The 24,423-nt window shown below is 45.2% G+C and overlaps 1 protein-coding gene across 1 annotated transcript; it reads right to left on the bottom strand.

Annotated features, from left to right (window-relative positions):
• Positions 1-12,317: 12,317 nt before the first annotated feature.
• LOC124409009 (homeobox protein HOX3-like) lies at positions 12,318-13,587 on the bottom strand. Its single transcript, XM_046886397.1, has 2 exons — positions 13,431-13,587; positions 12,318-13,234 (listed from the first exon to the last, which is right to left on the bottom strand). The coding sequence occupies exons 1-2, from the start codon at positions 13,585-13,587 to the stop codon at positions 12,318-12,320; spliced, it is 1,074 nt and encodes a 357-aa protein (XP_046742353.1).
• Positions 13,588-24,423: the final 10,836 nt, after the last annotated feature.

Genomic DNA, 24,423 nt, shown 5'->3' with positions numbered 1-24,423 from the left:
TTTCGGGGAGAAAAAAAGGGGAGACAGAACAGTTTTAATGAAATTGTACTAGCGGGGGAAATAATGGTCAACGTTTCCTTTTCGTATTATTTTTCGCGGCGAGCCTCGTGTTCAGGAGAAGGAAGAGGCGAGACGAAGCGGTGGTCGGCGGTGGCAGAGAATTTACGAGAAGCGAATGGAAGCAGAAAATTAACGATTCCAGGGGAAGTTTTTCTTAGTATTTTAATATAAATGCGGCCGCTGCCGGGGCGACTTGGGTGCGGCACCGACGGCTGCTCGCTTGTTTGCGGCAGTTTGTGCCAAGCTAAATGAAGAATGAAGCTAAAATTATTTGGTGGAAAACAGTGAAACAGGATGTGGAAACGACAACCGCTTAAGATTTACCGACACGCCCCCTCTGCACCGGCGCAAAATCCAAGGGGAGGGGGGGTGCATTTTTAAACATCGCAAAACGCAGCTTCGATTCCGTGCATTTCATCGGAAGATTCTCAGATGATTCAACATAATTAGCAAGCGATTAAACTAGTGAGCGTAAAAATTTGCTAAAAAATTTGCAAAGCTTCAGGCTGCAGACGTCACGTTGCGAAAAAATCACTCGTTTTATTCTATCGAGACTGCTAGGCGGGAGTCGCGTTATCGAAGGTAATGACAAAAATTGACGAAAGTGCTTAAAACTCCACCCTCTCTCCCCTTCATCTCTTGCTACCCCTTCTTGCGTCTCTCCGCCCTCTTCGTTCAGCCCCGAGAATCTTCTCGTTGCTTTTTATGGGGAACCAATAATGAACTTTTTTTGATATAAAAGTTGATTTGTAGCCCCGTCTCTCTCGCTCACCCTCAAAAACTCTCCCTCGTTCTCCCTCTCGATATCACTCGTGCCATTGCTCATTACTCACTCCGCCTTATCGGCCTCCCCCGCCGCGACACTTCATTGCGTTTCGGTCGAGACTCTCTCTCTTCTACTTTCCCTACCAAATCTCGGATCCACGAAGCGCGACTCGGTGTCCTTAGATTTTCCTCCCTGAGCTCAACCGTCCATTCAAAAATACACTTTTTTCAGTCACGTGTTTGTAGTTTAGTGTACTTTGGAATTTCGGAAAGAAATCGATATAATCATGAATCGCATGGTGAAATTCTCTATTTTGGAAAGTAATGTTGTTTTTTTTTTTTTTTCACTTTTCAGAGTTATGGTCTTTCACTTCAGCGAAGAATATTTTTCTATTCCAAATTATACGGCGATATATATAGTCTCGGAGCCGATATTTTCTTCCCCAGACTCTCACCCAGTTCCACGATCTTATTCCGAGTACTTTCCGCAGTCTGGCGTAGGATCGTTCCGCGAGTTCGGGTTAGAAAATTCTTCCTCTTCTCCCCGGGCGAGTAGGTATCTCGCGAAGGAGACCTCGCTACTCATTCACCTGCTATCTCGCCCATTACCAGATTTCGTTAAGGCTCTCTCGAATCCGTAACCGCGAGCGGAGCGAGGATCCTTGTTCGGCATTCACCGATAGATCAATTGACAGCGTTAGTCGCGCATTACCTGCACCCCGCCCCTCCTCCACGCCGCGGGTGCAGAACCGACTATCGCAAAATCTCGCATTAAATTTACTGCCGTGTTGATAGGAGACTGGATCCCGCGGGGGATTATCGGCCGACAGCTCTTAGTGGAGGCGCCTAACCACCTTTCACCCTCCTCCTCCTCCTCCTCCTCCTCCTCCTGCTTCTCCACCCTTCCACACTCGCGACAAATTCTCTACTACCCTTATCCCTGGCTGTACAGGGTAGGAGTTCGCGAGCCAATTCGCACATCGATGCACAGTTGGCTCGATGATTTTTATCTGATTTCTCAATTGAAGAGTCTCGCGATTCTTTCTTCTTTCGAGTCTCCCGGTCAGCCACTGTCGTCGTTGTATCGCGGCAGTTTACAACCCCGCGAGGCTCATTTAGATCGAGTTACCGCCGCGACGATACCCCGGCAATTTCACTTCTTTAGCGGGTATCGAGCCGGCGTCCTGAAGATATTGCGAGCCAATAAGTATCGGGGTTGCTCTCCCTCCGCCCCTGCAGTCCTTCGAATAAGGTCCTCTGCTGCTTCTTATCAGTGAATTAGCGACGCGACGGAGGCGTGATGATGCGGCTATGCGGCGACGACCTGGTCGCTCGTGATGATGATGAGCCGAGGTCCAGGAAGCCCCAGGTATCAATCACTACCCATCTCCTTGGGCTTCGTACTCTCTCGATGACTTTCTGATAGAAAACTTTTTCCCTGCTCTCTCGATTTTTCTCTCTCTCTCTCTCTCTCTCTCACTTTCTGTCTCTATCTCTTTTCCTTCTTCTTCCGATTCTCCGCCCTCATTGAACCTCCGATAACAAACCGACATTCGATGTTATGAGTATGCACATAACCACGGAGTAGGCGGTGATGTTGCGTGGCATACTGTCTCACAATCAGATATATCAAGGGTAATCAGGGTGCAGCAGCTGAACGGAAAGTAGAACGAAAAGTGTCGGCGAAGGTCAGAATTCTCGGCTAGTTGTAGTTTTAGGTTGCAAACTTTTATAAAGTGTATTTATAATGATTTGGTGCCATAAGTGAAAGCATAATTTTTTCACTGCGGTCAAAGTAAACTATTAGTAAATATTTAATAATCTTATCTTAAATAAATCTCACCAACTATGGCAGATTTTACTAGTAGCGAGTGACGTATGAAATTTGAGAAAAGTATCTTTGAAGAATTTTTACAATTCATAATTCGTCAAACCCATATCTATGAAATTTTTATTTCTGATTCGTTCTCACAGTCAAGAAATAAAATAAAAAAATGTTTTTTCAGCAACAATTGCTAATAATCTATTGCGGAAATGAATAATGAAAGGTAATCCTCCATATTTCAGGTTCTCCAAAGCATTCATGCATGTTTAAAAAATTTCCCTCATCCGACGGACCGCCGCCGCCGCCGCATAGTCGATGGCGGATCTTTTCAGTCTTTTCTCTCTTTTACTTCCGGTGTCACTTTTAGCCAGCCTCGGAGAGAAAAGCCTGCGTATGTTGAAGAACGGTGCGACGAGAGGAGAGGAGAGGAGAGGAGAGGAGAGGAGAGTCACGTACACCCCTGTGAACACTTCATTTATTATGCGGTTAGTTATCGCGTCTTTTCGTCTGATTTCCCTGGCAACAATGCCGTCGTGTCGTCGACGGCGGTTGGCGCTGCTGCGCGGCATGGAATCAGGAGGCGCTTTTCTCGGTGAGGACGGCTTCCTCGACGCCGCCGCTTCGCACCACGACGAGATTCGCGGGCTATACGTGAGACCGTGCCATACGTCACACCACACCGGCACAGGCATCACCACCCTTTAAACCGCCCTCGGCTCTGCATGCAGGTTATATAGATATAGAGAGGAACGAGAAGTGCCGTACCACCCCATCTTTCATCTCCTGCAGCACTAGGAGAACTCCCTCACGAAGCAACTCGATCCTGAAACTTGCGTCGTTCGTTGCCGTCGCGACGACGACGACGACGACGACGACGACGACGACGACGACGGGTTATTTACGAGGGGGATTGGAAATATAGCAACGTACCTACTCGGCAGTGTCGCGTTACGTACAAAATGCGAAATATGCGCACGCGTTTACGTGCGAAATGCGAATGCAATTGGAAAATTGCCGGTTCTACGCCCGATTTACCCGATACTAAAACGACCGGATACGCAGAAATTCACAAGTTGTGCTTCCCGGGTTTTTTGGAACGCATTGATCAGACACTGGAAACGAAAAGAGGTGAAGATATTCAAGTACAAACTAGTGCGAGCGTTTCGAAAGTTTAAATTGAAAGGTATACTTTCGCAGAAATATTGAAATGCATATAAACTGTGAAAAGAAAAAGTCTTATTACGGGTAAAAAACCCTGATCGTTTCTTCGGAATTTAACCCAGCAGGTGTTCTTCCTAAACACCATTCACGCCAGATTGTGAAAACTGCGAAAAAATGTTATCCCGATGAATCAAAAGTCACTCCGCAGATTATAAAAGTACCTGTCGAGAGAGAAAAAAAGTGTAAAAAAAAAAAAAAAAAAAAAAAAATAATACACGCGATTTATTCATCGCAAAGATTTCGCGAAGAAATTCATCGAAATGAATGCGACATGAATTAGCGTGATAATCGGACGAATAGTACCTCCAACCGCAGTAATTTACTTCCTGAAATTTTTTGCTCACACTTGCAGATCTGCGAAATGTGAGTAGATACCGTGTAGTGAAAAGGCACGATATTGGCGAGCTGCAGCGACAGCGGCGGCGGCAAAAGGACAGAATCCAGATCCGTAGAAGCTCTCGCAGTGCGCCGAGACGCCGAGTGATGGATGAACGCTCGACTGGCAGGCAGACAGACTGACATGTTTATACGGTGTGGCCTGTGTACAGACAGTAGAGGCCCCTCGCATCGGGGTTCGGGGGGTACGGGGATCCCCGTATGCCTACGATTACCCCGTGAATGCCCCAGAATTGAATGGCTGGAACCCCGCCTCCGAGGGGCAAGTTTCGAGGAAGTTGAGAGGCGAGTTAAATAGAAAATAATACAGTCATATGTATAGATATTTCAGGTACCTACGTTGGTTGAGATGTAAGTGTGCTGATGGTGTGACGCGTTCGCGAGTTTCGTGTATAATATTTATATATATATATACACATAATATATGATTAATTAACGCTCGAGCGAGTAATTCCGTCTCGGCCACCTACGAAGCGCGTAAATACTATACCCAAGCATAGATTCAACTAGCTGCACAGCTCGTGTCTCGCTCTCTGTCACGATGAATGCAAACACTTCCTCCCCGGGTGCCCCTCGGCATTGTACCGTCATTCCGACGGAGAAAGAGTCTCCGAGCTATGAGGCCTTGCCATAGTGCACCGGGATGCACGGGCCCACTTGAGTCCCGTGATTAATATTCCGAGGGCGATTCTAACCCCCCTACCACATCTAGAAACTAACGTCCAACGGGCGGTGGCCGGAAATTCCGAATTCCAGGGCTGAAGAATTAAGGGTTGCTGTTTTAGTTTCAGTCTCGAGAGTTTCTTCTGGAAAGGTGTGAACTTTTTTCTTTTGTTTTTTTGTTTGTTTGTTTGTTTGTTTTTTCAAGTAAAAATAATCAAACGCGGATGATCTCTGCGTCACGTTCGATTGCTGTGTACAATAAATCTCGGTAAAACCTAAATTAGACGTAATTTATAGCCAAGGAACTGCCTTGTCGTTTGACAGTAAAAAAGAGGCTTGAACTCTGCTTTATTCTTTTCGCGATTTTGCACAGAAGGCGGATACGTGTGGCGAAACAGTTGGAAAACGACGAAACGCGACGAGGGTGTATTAAGCACAGATTTAACCTGTTTTCCGGTGCTTGCGGACTCCCTGATTCATTTCAACCCATCGAAATCCATTTAATGATTATTACAGACTGACCGGTACGCGAATTTTGACCCAATGACCGCGATTGCGGGTTGATTTAAGCATCGAATTTGTGAAAAACGAGGAGAGAAACGAGGGCCCTGACGATACTCGAATGTACTCGAGAGTTGACCAAACATTTTACGGGAGACATTATCTCTTATTTACCTTCAATAGCTAGCTCGAAAAGCGCCGTTTGGTTTTCAAGGATCGCACAAGAGTGTCCAGCAGGGCTCGCGTCGGTCGCTCGGATTCTCGACACCGAGGATGACTCAGAGGATGGTTTTGCAAACAATTGTTTGCGACCTTGAGCAATTGTCCATGTCGAGTTTCAACTCTCTGAAATTATTCCAGGGCCCTTCAGATCGCGTCTTTCGATTCCAGACTCTCCCTCCGAGCGCGTTTTCACTAGTCCGGTGCGGAATCGGTGTATGGATCACGTCGCACTTGTTGACTACGTCGAGTTCGGCGATCAAGTTTCGGAAACGGGGCCTGGGGACTCGGCACGCCGTAAATGCGGGGCTCTCGATTCGATTCCGGCTAATGACAGGAGGCAGCAATATGTCGCTCGTGAAGCCCCCAGTCCTCCCTCGTTCACCCTCCTATAATTAAAATCCATTACTGATTGAGCCAGCCAGCCAGCCTTCCCGGCTCCGGAGGCTTCGCTACTCGCAGCGAATTCGTCGGCTGTAGCACAGTTGTTACTGCTTTTTGTGGGTGAAATTGTCGTTTCGAAAAGTCAAATCGTCTTTCTGTTCACGTCCAGTACTTGTTGCCTTTTAACCAGATACATACCGGGTTTCTTTTCCCTTTTGAGAGCCGTCCAGCAGGTCTTGTCAAAAAAAATTTCCGAAGGATTTCTCGTCCGTTCCTTGTAATTAGTCTGTAAAATTAATTTCTTTTCATTGCATTAATTATTTCCATTGAGATCATTTTTAAATTATTCTATTCATTCAACGGAGGAGCAAACGATATTTGTTTGACAATTAGAGGGTTGAAAAAACATCTATATTTTACTAAATTTTTGACGCGTTGAAAGTCGGAGCAACGTTTCTTTATTTTTTATTTTTATTTTGTTTTTTTCTACCTCCAGCTAATATCGATCCCTTACATCATAATTGGTTTACCCGAAGTGTAATTTCCTCGCAATTATATAAAAAGACCGGACATTCGGTACTATAAAGTAATGCGGAGGGTGCAGAGTGCGTGAGCGTGTGTATAATAATATTAAAGACTGCGGATATCTGTCATCGCTGCGAGTCACGAAGAGCCGAGTAGAAACACGCTAGGTGGATTCAAAAAAACGGTGTAAGCTGTTGAAAAAGCTCGATTGCGTAGCTTCGCTCTTCGTTATATCGGTTATGGCGATCGGGAAATTACAGGCACGACGTAAAAAAGACTCGCGCGTGTTGCGCCGATTTATATTTTGAAAAAATTTGTAAATAGGATAAAAAAACCGAGGCGTAGATCAAAAGTGCCGAGGAGAAGGACACGAGGGTAAATTTATACACGATACGTATATATTTATGCATAAAGCGGTTTTAATTAAAAGGATAACTTAGGCCCGAGGAAGGCAGTCCGGAACAGAAACAGCGCGGGGTGGATATTCTAGCTGTTGCCCTCCGGGTTCCTTCTTCCCTTCGGAGAAGAACGGGGATCAGCATCCCCTTTGCCAACCCGCAAAGAACCGACACGTCACGCTCCACTGTTTTTATCGCTTTGAATATTTATACGGACAATTAAAATTATAATTACTAACCATTTACCGCAACCATATAATTAGCAAGTTCAATGAACCCACCAACCCCGGTGCGAATTAGCAAAACACGCGGCCTCCGTGTCCGCACGACGGATGCTATTTTGCCGGAAAAATGCGTCACAAGTTTTTGATCGCGAGATTTAGAATCCTCGGACGATCGCGTCATCTCGGAATACCAAGACCGAAATTTCGATTATGAATAAATTTTTCCCCGCATAGCCAGGCCACGCGATCCACCTTCTGCACGCGAACTCGTATACGCGCGATGGCCAAAAAGAGTTTTGAAACTGCTGGAGCGCCCCTATATTATAAATATCAGCCGTGAAAGATGGCGTAGACAGCAGTAGGGAGGGAATGGGGCTGGGGACGCCTGGGTAAAGGAGTGGAACAGAACCGGAATTAGCATAATCAGAATAATTTCCACCAGCTGACAGCGCCCTCATTCTTTTTCCTGCAACGATTCTTTTTCTGCTTTATTTTCCGCTGTTTTCACCGCCGCCGCCGCCGCCGCCGCTCCGCGTCTTGACTTTCCTCATCGCTTCTTCGCCGTCTGCCATTGTAGATACCAAAACAGGATCAAACTTTCTACCAGGCTTCAAAATTCTGTTATTTCCTTTCTTCGAGATTCTTCTCTCTCTCTCTCTCTTTCCAACGACCTGCAAGAAAGATGACGAATTAGCGGTGTGAGGAAGGAAAATACCGAGGCGTGAAAACTGGTCAGATTCGGAATATTTTCAGAACGTGTCAGCGGCAAGGTAACCGACTGAAATATTGGCCAAACGTAATTCGTATATCGGCAGGAGGATGTCTGAGGAAAGTTGCAGGTCACGTATAGCTCGGATACTTGCCGCAGTCTGGTGCCTCCGTGGCCCTCCCTCTCGAATATATCAAAGTTCATGCGTTTCTACCTAATATCACTCGCGTGCAGCACCCCCGCGAACCGGATCACGTGGCGTTACCGGGCCGAGGAACCTCCGCGGAGTTTGGGGCGAGGGAAGGGCGACCCTTAGCCCTCCGACCCCTCGGCTGATCTTTATTCATTCTTCGCCTTTCCCATTTCAATTTTTCTACATTTTAACTGGAGGAACTCGCCCCGGTGCGGCAAAAATGGTCGCCTATACGTGAAGATTTTTGGCGATAGAATTTTTATTTTGTTTATTTGAAGTTTGTTTTTTCTTCTAGCTTCTTCCTTTCTATCGCCGGCCGCTGCAGTGAGAACCGACGGTGAGAATTGCGGCGAAGCCCCGAGGATTTCCAGCCTGTGATAGTCAATTCTTTTATGACGTTATTCATCCATTATTCATCCGGGATAAAAGTCAAATCCTCCGAAGGCGTATTCGCGGTAAATCCAGACTGTGAAAATATCTGATTCAAATTCAAATACTTATATAGATCAGTCGGGGGTACGACTTTGCGGGCATTGTATTTATTGATAGCCTACCTCGAGTGAGAGAGAGTGAGAGAGAGAGAAAGTTGTTGATACGCGTGTAGGCATATTACATCACATAGATATGTATACACTGTGGATATTTATCCGCGCAAATATCCACCACCCACCTTATATACTTCTAATATTATAAATTTTTGCAAAGACTGCGTGAAACAAGTCGTAGAAATTATTCATAGAGTTTATTCGGCGAGAGCCGTAGACTAGACGGTCTGATTGTCGTCGTTCCAAAAAATTTTTAAGCCGTTTACATTTCCCGATGAAATCTAATCGAGATTTCAAAATATGTTAGACGGACGACCGGAAGACATTACAAATATGTTGCTCGACTTTGACCTGAAATGTTTCGGTATTTCTTGACGAATCCTCTTTCAACCGCTTATACAAAAGTTGTAACGGGTATCGGTTAAAGCCCCATAAATGACACACAGTGTTAACGGTTAACGCTTGTTTCTTCCATATTACTAAATCCACAAATGCTGAGCCCGACTTCCACTCTAATTTTCGAGGATAATGCATCGTTGGCTAAATGTCAAACCTCTTTCAAAGTCAATGAATCAGTATAACACGTTTACAGTAATGAGAGATGGATATAGTATACGTAAGCCTTTTAAGATATACTTACTTCAAGTAATAGACCCCGAAATTCGTAGACATGCATTTTCCTTTTGTTGCACATTCCAGCAGTTGTTACGCTTCGTTAATACGCTCTAACAACCAGTCGGTTCAAAATTCTCGTGAGCATATCTGTACATGACACTTCGATAATTATTGATCGATTAAAATTTCTCAATGGGGAAAAGCTGGTTTGTTGATTTTACAACATGATAAGTAAATAAATAAAAGAAAAGAAATCTGGGTTAATAGAAGTGTCAAAAATTCCCCCTTATCTGACAGAAGCATTTATTCTTATCATTCGAAGCCCTGCAGGATTATGTTGACAATTGGGATACGTATTTCATAATTTGATATAGTTCAAACGACGAATGATACGACGATGTTCTTGCCTACACTGATCGGGGAAAAGAGATCAAACCAAAAAAAAAAAAGAAATAAAAATCCGCACGTTCAGATGCGTTAAATGATAATTGAAAAAAAACCGTATACACAGAAGAAACCGACGTGAGCTTTGAGGATAAAAAACATCCAAAACCAAAAGTGAAAGAGAGAAAAAACGCGTGGACGAAATAAAAAAAAAAGTATATCAAAAAACAAGTGTACCGGTAAAAACAAAAATGGGAGAAAAAAAGAGGAATGTGGAAAAAAGTTACAACGGCGTGCTAGTCCCTTACGCGCAAATACAGGAGTGCGAGGATCAGACGAGAGGAGAAGAGAAGAGAAGAGGAGAGGAGAGGAGAGGAGAGGAGAGGAAAGAAGAGAAGAGAAAGGAGAGAGCAGCTGTATAAGAGAGAAAGAGAACTGGCGCGCAAACAGGCGGGTGGTGGCAGCCCTTCTCAACCCACTCGGAGGAAAGCGGTGAGGTTGCAGCACACAACTCACACACACGCATACTACTCACGCCTCGCTGTGCCTACTCACACGCCCGTGCCTCCCGAGGCACGCACGCACACGCGTTCGCACGCAAGACTTGCCACGTCACCGGCACTCGGATCCGCGTCTATCTGTCAGTTTCCAGTCTCAAACAAGATGGATGGCTGGCGAATGGAAATCATGGTGGAAACCCACCCCACACCACACCACCCCATCCCTCCGCCCCACCCCCGCCCCCCTCTCACACCCTCGCCGAGCACCAAAACGCTCCCTTTCCAAACCCTCGCGATATTCTAAACCACGCTTTCGCGTACCGCGTACATCCTGGTTACCCCGGTAAGCCTTTACACCCTATACCTGCATAACCCTCGAACGAACGCCAAATCACCCGCACGAAAAACCGTCACGATTCGCTTGAGGAATAGTCAGAAAATTGGTGGAATTGTGACAGACGCGAGGCTTTTAGCTAGCCTCGACGAATCAATTGACCTGCATTCTATGTCCGATTTATATGTGTATTAACGAACATGTAACTCTACTATTACGTGTATGATACATTATGTAGAAAAAATTTTTAATAAAATAATTATCACTGCCATGATTGTAGATTTTTATAAATTTCATCCAATCTCCTTCCTCTTTGCATGCTTGTGAAAAATTCACCCGTATTTTTATTATCGCAATAATTTCGGAATGCAGGGTTATACGAATAACTTGTAACGGTGCGATTAGTACGGTCGTAAGAAATGTTGCGATAATCGCAAAACGAGTTTAGTGAAGTAAGAATTTCGGCATTTTTTGTTTAATTGTTTTAATTATTTAATTTTTATGTATAGCGTAGGTATTTGGGTATATTAGATATTTAATAGTCGTTTTTGTTATTTAAATACAAATGCAAGATGAATCGTTCATTGACTAATTGATTATAATTGTACTGTATTGTTTATGGTGAGTATTATATACAAATATCTCGACACCGATGCGTCGGGGCTTTAACGTATTGCACGTGTTTGAGTTTTGATATTATTTTTCACTCTGAAAAAAGGCAAGCTCATTGAACACTTTTTAAAAAATTACGATTAAAGCCTATGGAATTTTATTCGAATAACCTATATAGAAATGGGGCATTCCGTGTCAAATCAGCAGCCTATATTCCTCAACCTTAAAGGGAATTTTTTTCAGAATTTCTTAACCACCTTAATATTTATCATTTTTTCCTTTACGGAATCAGTCATGATTTCTTTGATCGGATAACTTGCCAAAAAAATTTAACTGGCAATAACTGTACTCAGGCCTTGTAGAATTTCTCTAAATTTCATGTAAATTAAAATCAATTACTATTTGAGAAAAGTATTACCGATCAAAAAAATAAAAACTCCAATTCCCACATGGAAAAACTAGAAACTGGTGGTGCTTACAAATAGAATTTTAAATCATAAAATCAGTGTAAATTTTTTCAGATTTCAAATAATGGTACGTCCAGAATTGGTTCGTCGATTTTTGTTCAAATTTCACCGTCGCTTAAAAAAAAAATCTGCAAAAAAAACCCGAAGCCCGTTTGTTTGCGGAATGCCATATATATATATACATACTAAAGATATATTTATACACATAAGGATTGATTATCAATTGCGATATTTTAACCCTATCTCCTTATTTACGAAACATTTGATATTCCGTTTTTAAAAAAGTACCCTGTGTATCCTTTGTGCTTTTTTTTACATTCAATTCACTTCTAGTCTCACAAATGGGTATCACGTTTTTGTCTTCAATCAACAGCTTCAATGACTACAAACGTATTAAGAACATTATAAACGTATATATATATAAATGATAAGCCCCAACTTATAAATATATATATGTAATCTCCGTGAACCGATTACATAATTTGTAGAAGTATCGAAAATACGAAGACAAGTTCTCAATCAAATCGTACGACGACGTAAACCTAAGGCGTAAAACATATCATACGACAATAGACTAGTTCCGGTCGTCTCTTAGACACGCTGTTTTCTTTACATATGTGTGTGTGTACATATATACATATACACACACATACTATGTATATATAGCTATCACCATTAAACTCAAGGGAAATGAGTACCGCTCCGCAGCGATTCATAGTCTCGAGTTGATTGATATGTACTTAAAAATTTCCGGTTAAAAGCCGCGACCACGATCATCTACAGGTGAGTTAGGCTCATCTGGGTGTCGTGATACTCAGGTGGCTGAATAATGGGTGGCGGCTCATCAAAGTTGGCCGAATGATCGGCGTTGTGCTGTTGCTGCTGATGGCGAGAAGTCTGCTGATGCTGGTACTGGCTCAGTTCCGGGAGATCCGGAAGTGGGTATAAGGATTCCGTGTAGCTGGGCCCACCCGAGGGAAGAAACTGCTGGGAGTAGGGCGTCGAGTAGGGGGGCCAGAACTGAGGATACGAGTTTGGTGTCTCATTGAAGTGCAAGTTCGTCGCGTACTCTGGAACCGGAACTGGATGCCGGTCGCTCTGGGCGAAGACCGGCTCTCGTTCCTGCACGTACCGTGGCTGCTGTTCTTGGTGCTCCTGGGCCTGACCGGGGCTGACCGAAGGGGCCCCTTGATAGCCGGGGTACTCGTGCACGTCGTCGGTGTAAAACTTGAACTCGGGAGCGGTGGGCGAGTTCCGGTTTTGCTGGGGCAGCACGGTAGGGTACCCGAAGCTGCCCGAGGGGCTGATCGCGTTTGGATGAGGCTTCGTGACGACCGTTTCCTGCAGGCCCCACGGTATCGGGGGTGGGCTGACGGTCCCCGGTTGCCCTGACTCTCGGGGCCCGAGTGGCGAGCCGTGGTCGCTGTCCTGGGCCTTGTCGGAAGGCCCAACTCCCGCGACCTTCTTCGCTCGCTGCTCCTTCTTGAACTTCATCCTTCTGTTTTGGAACCAGATCTTTATCTGGCGTTCCGTCAGCGACAGCAGCGCTGCCATCTCGATGCGTCGGGGTCTGCAAAGGTACCGATTGTAGTGAAATTCCTTTTCGAGTTCCACCAGCTGTGCACTCGTGTAAGCCGTCCGGGCCCGCTTGCTCGGTGCTGCCTCCTGTCGACGTGGTCTTCCTTGGCTTGTCTCTGGAAATAAGAAGAGAAATTTTTGGTTAGTTTTTCAGATAGATAATTTATTTTTGGGGCTGCTCTAAGGCTGCGAAATTTTTTTGACCGCATATTTCGACAGTCGTTGACCGCTGCACGCTCCGCTCGGTGAGTCTGGATTGAAGTATAATAAACCGGTGGATTGGCGGCTCTTCTTCGACTCAACAATGAACACTGTTTCTGTTTACGTAATAGTTCTCGGTATGAACACGCTGCGCCGTTGCTGTGTAAATGTGATTTCGTGGGTACAAAAGGGTTCGGTGATGGATCGCGGCGGGAGTGTATGGAGATAAATAATTAGCGTTACCCCCCGTCCGGGGAATAGACGCCATCTCACCAGCCTCGAGGTCTTATCTTCACCCTCCGACTACTTATACCCGCAATGCAACATCGGTGTAGAAATCGCCATTTTTCCAATGAATAAAAAAGGGCCATTTTCATACAGAACGAAAAAGCAAGAGGAACTCGGGAGGAGTTCAGGACTGGATTAGCGGACATGCGAGTCTGCCGATAGGCTGGGAGATGAAATTGTTGAACGTTGCTCAGCGGGTATCGTGTCGGACGGTGTCAAGCCGTGAGGAAGGCCGCCACCCGCTGCGGTACTCAAAAGCTACGCACCGCAGCCGTGTGATATCAGATTAAACGGTTCTTCGTGAATTTACAAGCGAAACTGTCGGCTAAACGGTTACAACAAAGACCATCCGCGTCTCTGTTTTTCACATCTGTTACACAGAAGTCAAAAGTACAGTCAAGATTTTGAGACGAATGAATCACCTCTGTTGCACTTTATTCTTCAGGTTTTACAAATGCACGACTTTGACTTGGGATTCGTCGAATACGTGGAATTGATCATCTTGTTTTCAACGCATTTTTTCAACACATATTTTATATATAGATGTGTATGTATATATATATGCATATATATATGCACATACAGGCGGCTATCTGTCCGCTTGTTCGTTCCCTCGTTCCTAGAAAGCGGCGCGCGACGGTCTTCTGATATCAAAAATTGATTTTTTCTGTCCAGTCGAGCCTCGTGCCACAGGAAGAGGCAATCTTTCATATTTTTTGGAAGATAGGCTACCGGAATATTGTGACACGTAGTCGACCACTTCGGCTATCTACCGATTGTTCAGGAATGTAGAGTGCGTCGCGTGTTGTGCGTATGAGAGTCTTCGCCTCTCCCACTTCGAACCACCCGAGTGATGGGGTCGGTGGAACAAGCTTAAAGCCGCTAGTGACCGTGTGTAGTGACCGTCCCAATATGTTATCGCCGACGTTCTCATTATTTTTAGGTATTTTGTTCCCTCACCAGACATCTAGCACCGCATATTTGCGTTGGGTCGATGGCCTGACCATTTTCTCAGACAAAGCGTGCGACAAAATAGAAGAACCATAAAAAAAAAAAAAGAAAATACTCCTACCAAAAATCCACCCAAAGAATCATTCGCACGATGTTCCGGGACCACGTTGGACAGTACCAAAATCACTCACGTTGGTATATTAACATGGCAAGGCCGTAACCTCCGTGCGACAGACTCGAAGTCATTCGTCGTTAGCCTGCAACCGAGTTTAGCCAATTTTGCCCGAGGCGTTTATAATGGCCGACGCATTAATTGGAGAAGTAATTTTCCTATCGTGTGTGGCCTGTGCTACAAACTGCCTGTTATGTTTCCAAAATTGAGGTTGTAATAAGGAGAAAAAAAAAAAAAAAAAAAAAGCAAAAGAAAAAGAACAAAAAAAAAAAATTGTTATTAAAAAAAGAAACCAAAGCGAAAGAAAAAAAGAATTAAAAATCGGAATTCAGTCGTCTACATAAACGCGCTTACGCGTGCGGCCCGTGGTCTCCCGATAACGACTGCAATGCCTAATTAATATTGTCATTAGCGTGACGAGGAAGCGATTTTTGGGGTCTGTCGTCTAGGTGTATGTACGTATCTTTCGATAAAATGACAAGGAGATGCGTAGGTTCGAGATACCAATTCAGCCTCCTTTGACCACTCTGCAATTTTTGAATTGGGTAACGAGGCTAGCAATACGATAAATATTTGATGTCCTGTATGCAGAGTAACGGAGAGAAAACGCTTCCCGGACATTCAGCACCTGCGATGATGAGTCCTGCAGGGTCGATATCACGAAAAGCAGAAGTAGCTAACGTCGAAATCGGCCCGGTAATGGCGTTGAATAATTTATTCGAAACGTACCCGTTCTCTGGCTCTGTCGGACCTTTCTTATCGATATGCAGGTATACCACATGACGAAAAGTTGAACACTCAGTGACGTTCGACGTCCAGCAGCAATCAATGCGCGTTTCTAACAGCCATATAAATAACGCACCGAAAGAGAAATCGCGAGGCGAAACGAAACGGAGCGATGAAGTCCTCAAGGATCTCATATTCAAACCCTGACAGAATGTCCAGGAATTTCGATAATTTTCTGTTCCAATTCACCTCGGACCGACTGCCGCACGCACGATATAAATAAGTGCATTCACCGCGAAAGTGTTCGATGTTTGGTGCGCACCGGACGCTGTTGCAACTGCACTCAACCTCGCCCTGGGGTACATGTGCACACATGTCTTCAGAGACGCTCGTGTGGCCAGGCAAATATCGTTACGATATACCGCTGGCTTTGGAGCAAAAACAAGCCACGATCACGGAACCAAACCTGAGGTAGAAATGAGTGAAACGAAAGTTTCAGAGCACCCGGACGTTGCGTTTAAAATTTAGAAAATACGAAAAATACCGACACAGATCACGTGCGTTGAAGTTATTTTCGACGGAATTTCACTTTTCAAGGAGACGAAAAAATCGTCGTTCAAATCAAGCCTGAGGGAATTTTCAAATTCGTTTATAGACATAAATAAATGAGGGTATCTAAACAAAATGTAAAAAAAAAATAATTAAAATAAATAAAAAAAAAAACTAAAGTTTAACTTCATCGTCGATCTAAATTCCAAAAATCAAAACTCGACTCTTACTCTCGAAAAAATTAACAAAGTGCGAGGAATAGGACCAGCGTATAAAATATTTTCGGAATATATGTGTTCAAAATAAAAAAATTTTTGTATCCAAATGAACTCTCTGTTTGTAATATGTCAAAGTTGATTTATATTCCAAAGAGTTGTAGGCCGTAAAATCAGGCCAACGATGAGTTGATGTAACTATAATTAATTGTTGATGACCGAAAGGAAGTTTTTCCGAGAAATAAAGCAACCCAATCGCATGTGTGTTTTCGTTATTCGCCAAACTTTCATGTGAAACAAGCATAAAACGTGAAAGGGAAAACCTCGTCAAACCATTTCTTCCCGAAGAATGTTCCACCGAGATGGATTGTACGCGAAGAGGAAGCGGCAGCATTCACACACTCATATCGAGGATGAATGGCCGGTGGGTCCCGAAGGCACGAAGCTCAATGGGCTATTAGGATATCCTGGAGCGGTAGTGGTAGTTTGAAGGCTCGTCGCCACATCCACGGTACTCGATGTTTTGTTATCAATAAATATGTCACCGGTGGACTATGATAGTCCATCATCTCTTCAAGGGTGTGCCCCCCCCCCCTCCCTGAAAAGGGGTAAGCGTGCTGGTCCCCGTTTCATGATCCCTGGAGTCTAAAGTCGGCTAAATGGCCCGCTCGTTAATCAAAACTAAATTCAGTTAGACCGCCTACTTATGGCATAACTACTTGTGTATTGCCAGCCTAAGCCGCGACACTAGGTTCCATAATTTCGAAAACGACACATCGCTGTATTAGCATGTTGATGGTTTTTCGCGAACTGACGGAGCTTAAGATAAACGAAAAGAAAACTTGTATTTTACTTGACTCGTGAAACATGTTACGAAGAACTGGTCTAAGTTGGCACTTAGGTTCAACTGTATGTCCCGTTATCCAAACTCCCTATCGTGTAACGATCGTTAATTCCAGACTCCAAAGTCCGACAGCACGGATGGGCGTTGGGTAAAAATTATGGTCAAGAATTTACCTGGGATTACACTGGCTGGAGGTGACACCCTGGCCATATGATGCAGCTGTTGGTGCTCCTGCTGGAGCTGTTGATGCTCTTGCTGTTGCTGTTGAGGATGTGGCTGCTGATGCTGCTGGAGAATGTCAGCAGTCTGCCAGTTGTAGGCTCTTGGAGCAACGGAGTACTCTAAATTTTGAGGTACTCCGGTGCTTTGGTGATGATATAACGGCAGCACCGTGTGTGACTGCATCAGGTTGACGGCCGGATGTTCCTTGGTGCTACACCTTGAGGTGGTGGAGGCAAGGCTGGAGGGCGAAAGTTGGAACATCGTATCCTCAAGAGATTCGTGAGCGCTGCAATCGGAGGCTGCCAACTGCCCAAAATCCTTCAGAGTCATAGCTGGTTTGCTCCCTGGTGGTAAATTGTAGCCAGGGAAGTCCTGATGCCTCTGATCAGCGTTTGACTTGGAAAGATTCAATGTCGTTGAACTCGATGCTGCTGCACTTCGAAGGTGTTCACCGTTTGAAGTTTGCACTTGCACTGACGTACCCGGCGACCTTTCCTCGCCAATTTGTTCGGTTTCAGCGCCCCGGACGCTTGTCATTTCAGCCAATCACTCCTCAATGAGGCTTCTAAGTCGGCAACCCTTCCTCCCACCTCACCTCGAGGGCCCAACGATTTGCCTACCTGCCTTCGGTCGGTCGCCCGCCTACGCCCACCGAGTCTATGCTGAGATATACCCGATGCCTCCACAACGATAGCTAGACCTCACGACAACAATGGTTTTCCCAAACGAAGTATAGCCTCAGGGATTAAACCAAATCTTTTGTCATGGGACGTGGCCACTCGGTATTACACAACGATCTCTTTATCGACAAATTCACCTTTAACTACGATTGTCCATTTGCACCAAATAAATTTTCGTATACTCCGATCCTCGAATTTGCTGATTAGAAAAATTTCCCAACGTTAAGTTGTTCAGCTTGATACCAGGCGTTCCGTTCGGGGAGGGAGGATGCCAAGGGTGATAGGAAACGGCGCGTGGGTGTACTAAAACGGGTTTACGGCGCCCTTGGATTTACGAGCTGCGAAGCTCTCGATACAAGGCGACAACGGGTCACGAGGGTGTCTCTCAACTACACAGTCAGGCTCGTTTCTATAAACGAAATTGCACACCGCGCTAATTTGTCGTCAATATTTATTCATTAGCAGAACGCTGTCCGGATTGCGAACCACTAAGTCCTCGAATAATTCGACGATGTTGAATTCCGTCACTGTACTCCGCACTTGTTTAGCTCCCGTTCACCATGCATATAATCCTCATCACGGTCACTAGAACACCTACGTCACTTGTGAAAAATTTTTGACTAACAAAATATCAAGCGTGCCAGGAGCCGTGGCGTGACGGCCAAGTCTAGGAAAATCACCACAAAGTCAAGAGCGCAGCGCTACTGCAGTCCGAAAAAGTTAGACACACCAGCGATCGTCGTTCAGACATGCTACCCCACCACCATCAAGATGTAGGTGTACGTGACCGCACGTATTCCGTCCGGTGCGTGTGTGGAGTAGCGGTGCACTTATCGGGCAAAGTGACAGCTCCGAGAAGTTGAAAAGTCTTCGATGACTAAGGTGAACGCATCGGTGCCCCAGGCGATGACCTTCCAGGTTGTCCACCCCGGCGATCCCGCGGCTACCACCGAATATTCAAACCCGAGTCTCGGTTATATTTTTCCACTCGGTTGGTTCCGCCGATAAGACACGTGGACAAAGAAAACGTTGCTTACACCAATATAGCGTTGTTATTTATATATCATGCTCCCATTGCACGACTTCGAACGAAGTCTTGTCCTATGTACCTCGTTACCGATATTGCCGAGGAAATAATTCGGGAACGTCGAGTTCCTCCGGTGCCCAACGCACAACCCCACAGTTAATGAATATCACAGTTGCGTTAACTCACCGTAACTAATCGTTCGCTCGACTGACTGTTTCATTTTCGCTATTTGCCTTTATACGATCGGTAGTTCTCCCTCCTTCTCAACATTTTCCCAAAACTCCCCCACATGGTGGTGAAGGTAAGAAAACTGAGTTTTTCTGCGAAAACAGGAAAAAAGAAAGAAAAACTAACGGCCCCCTTTTAATTTCAAAAATCGCCAGAAGTTAACGAAGTGTTGCTGCATGCAATTCAGCCGGCTTAGCGCGGGGGTTTTCCTCGCAGAAGTCAATTTCCAATGGCATCCCTTGGATAAGACGAGCCAGCTGAAAACACTTCTGTCTTAAATAAACGTGTTCAACGTTGAAGAATATTTGCGAGCGAAGGATAGATATCGGACTTTGACAGGCGTCAGTAGCCCTGGAATAAGGCGCCTCCCCCATCCCTCCAGTTTAGTGAAGTCACTCCGGCATCGGCTAATCCCGTGAATCGCAAAAGGAACTCGTAGAGTGAGAGAGGGAGAGAGAGAGAGAGAGAGAGGAAAACGGCAGTGGCTGGGATCTGAAAACGGTAGATTGATCAACGTCGGTCCGTCCGAGCGTTTCGCTGCTCCCGTTCGGATCCTCGCCCTTCTTTTTCTCCCGGCGTTCGCCTCGCGTTTTCCTCATCCCGTGTTCCTCGGGGTCTTCCGTTACACACGGAGAAGAATCCTCCTCGATTCTCCGTCGGCGTGAGCTCGCAGTGCTAGGATTTCTCCGGCGTGTCTCGGACCCTCGGAGCTCGCCACTTTTTCTGCATTAGTGTTCCGTAGACAAAGATCAGCGAAAAAGCCCGGCAAAAACGTACGCCGTTGTTTCTTCCGCTAATTCTTTTCTTGCAATCAACTTTTTGCTACCCCCCGGTGGTCTCCGCCTACGTTTCCGCGCTGATCCTCCCCCCTCCCCCCTCTCCACGTCGCACCCTGAGCGCATTATCCTCGGTAAAACTGCAGCCTTCTTCGCGTCTTATTTTTCAGCTTAGTAATATATCCCTTGCGGATTACGTCCAGTTTTGGCTTTGGGGTGAAAATTTCGCCAAAAATTATTATTCACATCCGATTGTCTCTCGGTCAAATCGCACGTCTAGCCGGTCAAGTCAGTCGGCTTTTGCGAGTTAATGCCTTCGTTGAAACTCGTGTTAAGAATGTATATCGGGGCGATAATCCGGTTTCCGGTGAGACACACACTTCCGGCTGGATCGCGGGTGGTCAAAGATTGTGAAAAACCTAAAATCCTTGGCGTTACACTGTCGTTAAAATATGTATGTACCTATCGCGGCGTAACGCAGCTCGGTATGGAAATGTTAAAGAATTTACTTTCCATCCCCGGCGTTTTGGTGCATCGACAAAGATCGGTTTCTCTCCAATTAGAAGTTTGATGGAACCGCGTCGAACGACGATTTCTTACGTCCCCCCCTCCCCCCCCCCCCCCCCCCCCCCGGTTCAATCGTTCAGCACTCGCAGTTTCTCGCGTCCTCGGTTGACGATGGAAATGGAGAACTGTATCTCAGCTTTTGTATTATATAATCTGGAAGTTTGACGGGGCTTTCGCAGCGCGAGGGTGAGGGTGAGAGAAGGAGATGCGACGAGGGGGTTGTTGGGGGAGGAAGAGGCAGACGACAGCCGCGGCGCGGGGGTGAAGGGATTGGTTGGAATACAGGGAGATAGGATAGGACGGGATGCGGGGATGGGAAGGGAAGGATAGGATAGGACAGGATAGGATAGGATAGGATAGGACAGGATAGGACGCGGTATTCCCAGTCCTCCGACATAAGCGTGGGGCACAGCCGGGCTGAAAGGAAGGGCACAGCTTCCCTCGTCGCACCGGTAAGAGAGACACCCGCTTTAACCAGGCGGATAACATCAGCGGCTTCAAGCCAGGAAATGAAAATCGGGTGAGCACTGTTTAATTTAGATAAAAGCATATGTTACACGATTATACCTAAAACCCCTCCGCACCGTCAAACACTTCACCTAACCGCAAGTACCCCGGATTCCCCCCCCCCCCCCCCCCCACCTACCTCCTCTTTCGCCGCCTATTCACACGTTACGTAATCTGCGATAAAACATAAACGTTCGCCGGAGTTTTAAGAATCCCATTCAGTTCCGGAAAAGATTTGATACGGAGAAATAATGAGTCCAGAAGAAACTTGGAAGAGATTTTTTTATTTTCATTCATTATAGATTGAGCGAGAAAATCCAACGTACATACTTTTCTGACAGGTGCCTGAGGTAAGGTCGGTCGGTCGGTCTTCCATGTTCTACAAAAGTTTCATCATTTCCTGAAACCTCACTTAATCGAGAAGATACGTTTTCACCTTTGCGTTACACCGATATTCCGAGACCGTGTAGGTATGTATGTATGTATATACATAGAAACGAATGCATGATTATACTTTGGCTCTCACCCGAGGCGAAGAATGAAGTGAAAGGGCGGGATGATCGCGAGAATCGCATCGTACCTCTTCTGAAATTGTCCAGTTAACTTTGGTCAACAAAGTACTGTTGTGCCATTCATTCACTTCCGGCTTTATAATACATACCTATTTCATAGTATAATTACCCGAAGTCCGTTTCAGTTTTACGAGTGTTTACGAGATTTTATGAGTGTAATATCTTCGCTACGAGTTTGATTTTTTGGTATACTTTCTGTAGATGGATTAGTTGAATTTCCTCGTGAATTAAAATTCGTAGACACGGTAGGTACTCGACTTTGTATAAACCGAGCGGCTGACAACTACTTTGCGTAAAACTTTAATTCCATTCTGGATTGCGGTTCCCCAAAACTCCAAGCCGATCCGCTTGACAGCATCTTTGGTATTTCAAAGGCAAACGATTTTCGCGCAACTCGGATTAGCCGAAGGATCTGACATTGCAAAGTCGGTCGAAATCCTCGATCACCTGACTAGACCGATTTGGCAACTCTTTACCGTTCGCCGAAGATAGCGGTCAACAAAGAGGGATGATGACGTGAGTCATTCGCAACATATACCAGCCAAGATAGGAAAATCCCAAAGGAAACTCCGCGTCTCGGGTTGATTTCTTGCTCGGAATAAGGTGGATCCCCGGGTCGTCCTGAGGGCACCGCAGATCATGAGGACCCAGCCGGAATCGGTTAGGTTCCCCGGAACGAAACGGAGAGACCGAGACCCGGGGTTTTCGCGGATATGACGTGTTTTTATCGTTCGACCTCCTCCTCCACCTCCTCTTCCTCCACCCCCCACCCCCCCCCCGCCGCCGCCGCCGCCGCGGAGTTTTCACGGCATGGCAAAGATTGTTCAAGCCAGATAGAAGCGAGGCATCCACTTTTACACTCTGGAGGTTAAAGTTTAGGAAGTTATTTTGGCTTTCAGGGTTGAATGCCGCTTGTACCCCGCCGTTCCACCCCTCCGTCGACTTGACGTCGGTATAAGGTTGACGTTTCGCGTCATCCTTTCTCCCTTCGTCCTCCTTACCACCCCGTCCCGCCCAACCCTCAACCCTCCGTCTTTTCGTTATACTCAGGGTCCACGATCAGCCGCGCTCCCGACCAGCGTTGGAAAAAAGTTAGCAATCTTATAATAGAACTTTGCTGAATACAAAATCAGTCGGCTGTCGTCGAAAACCTTGTGGCTTGTATCGCATAAAACCAGCCAAGTTGTCTTGCCAACTTGAAAGATATATTTATTATGCCCTCATGTGTGTGCGGTGAGAAAATTGTCTTGAATAAATTGCAAATTTGGCAAGAAATCTTCAACCCAAGGTGATGGAGTTTTGAGATGGAACAAGCGAGGGCGAAGTGATATGGTGAATAGACGTCATATATAAAATAACCTAGTTCAAAAAACCAACGTATTCAGCGCTGCATTCGTACGATACATGATTAAATTGGTAAGACAAAGATGAAACAGGAAAAGTACGACCGAAAAATTTGTTCGGCATCAGGGTGTGGAACGTATTGGTTCTAGTGTACTCAGAATGGAAGGCGGTTTATTGAAGGTCGAAGGACGAAGAAAAGGAACAATAGTCAACGACGGCTCGCGCCCCGAATGGTTGACTTTAAATCCGGGTAAATTAACTGGGCACAGTCATTTTTGGATTATTACTACCTGAGTAGGCGTGATCCCCGACGAAGGCTGCAAGGATGAGTAGCGCAAGGAATGCAGCAAATTAGCTGTTCACTTGGGCGTAAAAATATTTTCTCTTGGGCAGCTATATTACTAAGGTATATACTAATAGTAACGAGTTAATTAGGAATTCGGTTTCAGCCTGTTTGGAAAGTTACCGATGCACCATCACTACCCTTGCATATCGTCCTTTCGAAGGATCTTTTAGCTTGCTGATTTACCGAGCGTCTGCAACACGTTAAGCCCTTCACACGGGCGTCTTGATGTCGCGTGTCGCGTCGCGATTCGTTAAACGTGTCGCTTGCATGCTCATCGGACTTCCTACAATTAACCGAAAATCCTTCGTTCACCCGCAGACTCTTGGAAGAGATAAGCGAGGTTAAGAACCGTGACAGCAAGACAACCGTAAAAACTATGTGTCTGAAGTCGGTTAAATAGGTATGATACGTGACGTTGCGCTAAGTACTTTCGTCACTGCTCGTATTTGTACTCGTATTTTATATCTTTGGTGAAAATTTTCTGTAATACAATTATTCACAAGTTTTACATGTCAGTAATCCGTTTTAATATTTACGAATCGATGGCTTATGAAATATATTTCTCTCTATCCGTAATGGAGACGTTTCAACTTGTCGCAATGCTAAGAATGCAAGTAATTAATAATCAAAATCCTTTATTCTTGAAGTGAAATAGGTTTGCTTCACTTGGCTTACCTTGACAATATTATCATAACGTGAAATTCGTAATATAGTAAATTCGGAATTATCAATGAATAAATTTTGAGAGCATCGATTCATCTATTAATTATTAGGATTACGATAATTTTTCTCTTTAACTCGGACAATAAAATTGCAACACATTCATAAATTCAAACGCGCGCTGCGATTGAAATAAAGAAGAAGTAGAGAAAAAAAAGAAGTTCCTTAGTCGACAACGAGAAAAAACGGGAATTTATTTTTCTTCCGTTGAAAACTGATTTGTGGAAAAATTTCGCGACCAGTTTAATCAAGACAGGAAAAGTTTGAGTGTCCTGAGAGGTAAGATTCTCTTCAGTAAGTCGCCGAGTTCGTTTAGTGAGTTAGAAGAAGAAGATCGAGGAGTCGGAGAAAAAGAAAGAAAAAGATAAAG

Source organism: Diprion similis, chromosome 1 (assembly GCF_021155765.1).
Source record: "Diprion similis isolate iyDipSimi1 chromosome 1, iyDipSimi1.1, whole genome shotgun sequence".
Taxonomy (NCBI): Eukaryota; Metazoa; Arthropoda; class Insecta; order Hymenoptera; family Diprionidae; genus Diprion; species Diprion similis.
Note: the sequence above shows the minus strand (reverse complement) of the source record. Positions and strands in the feature narration are given on the sequence as shown.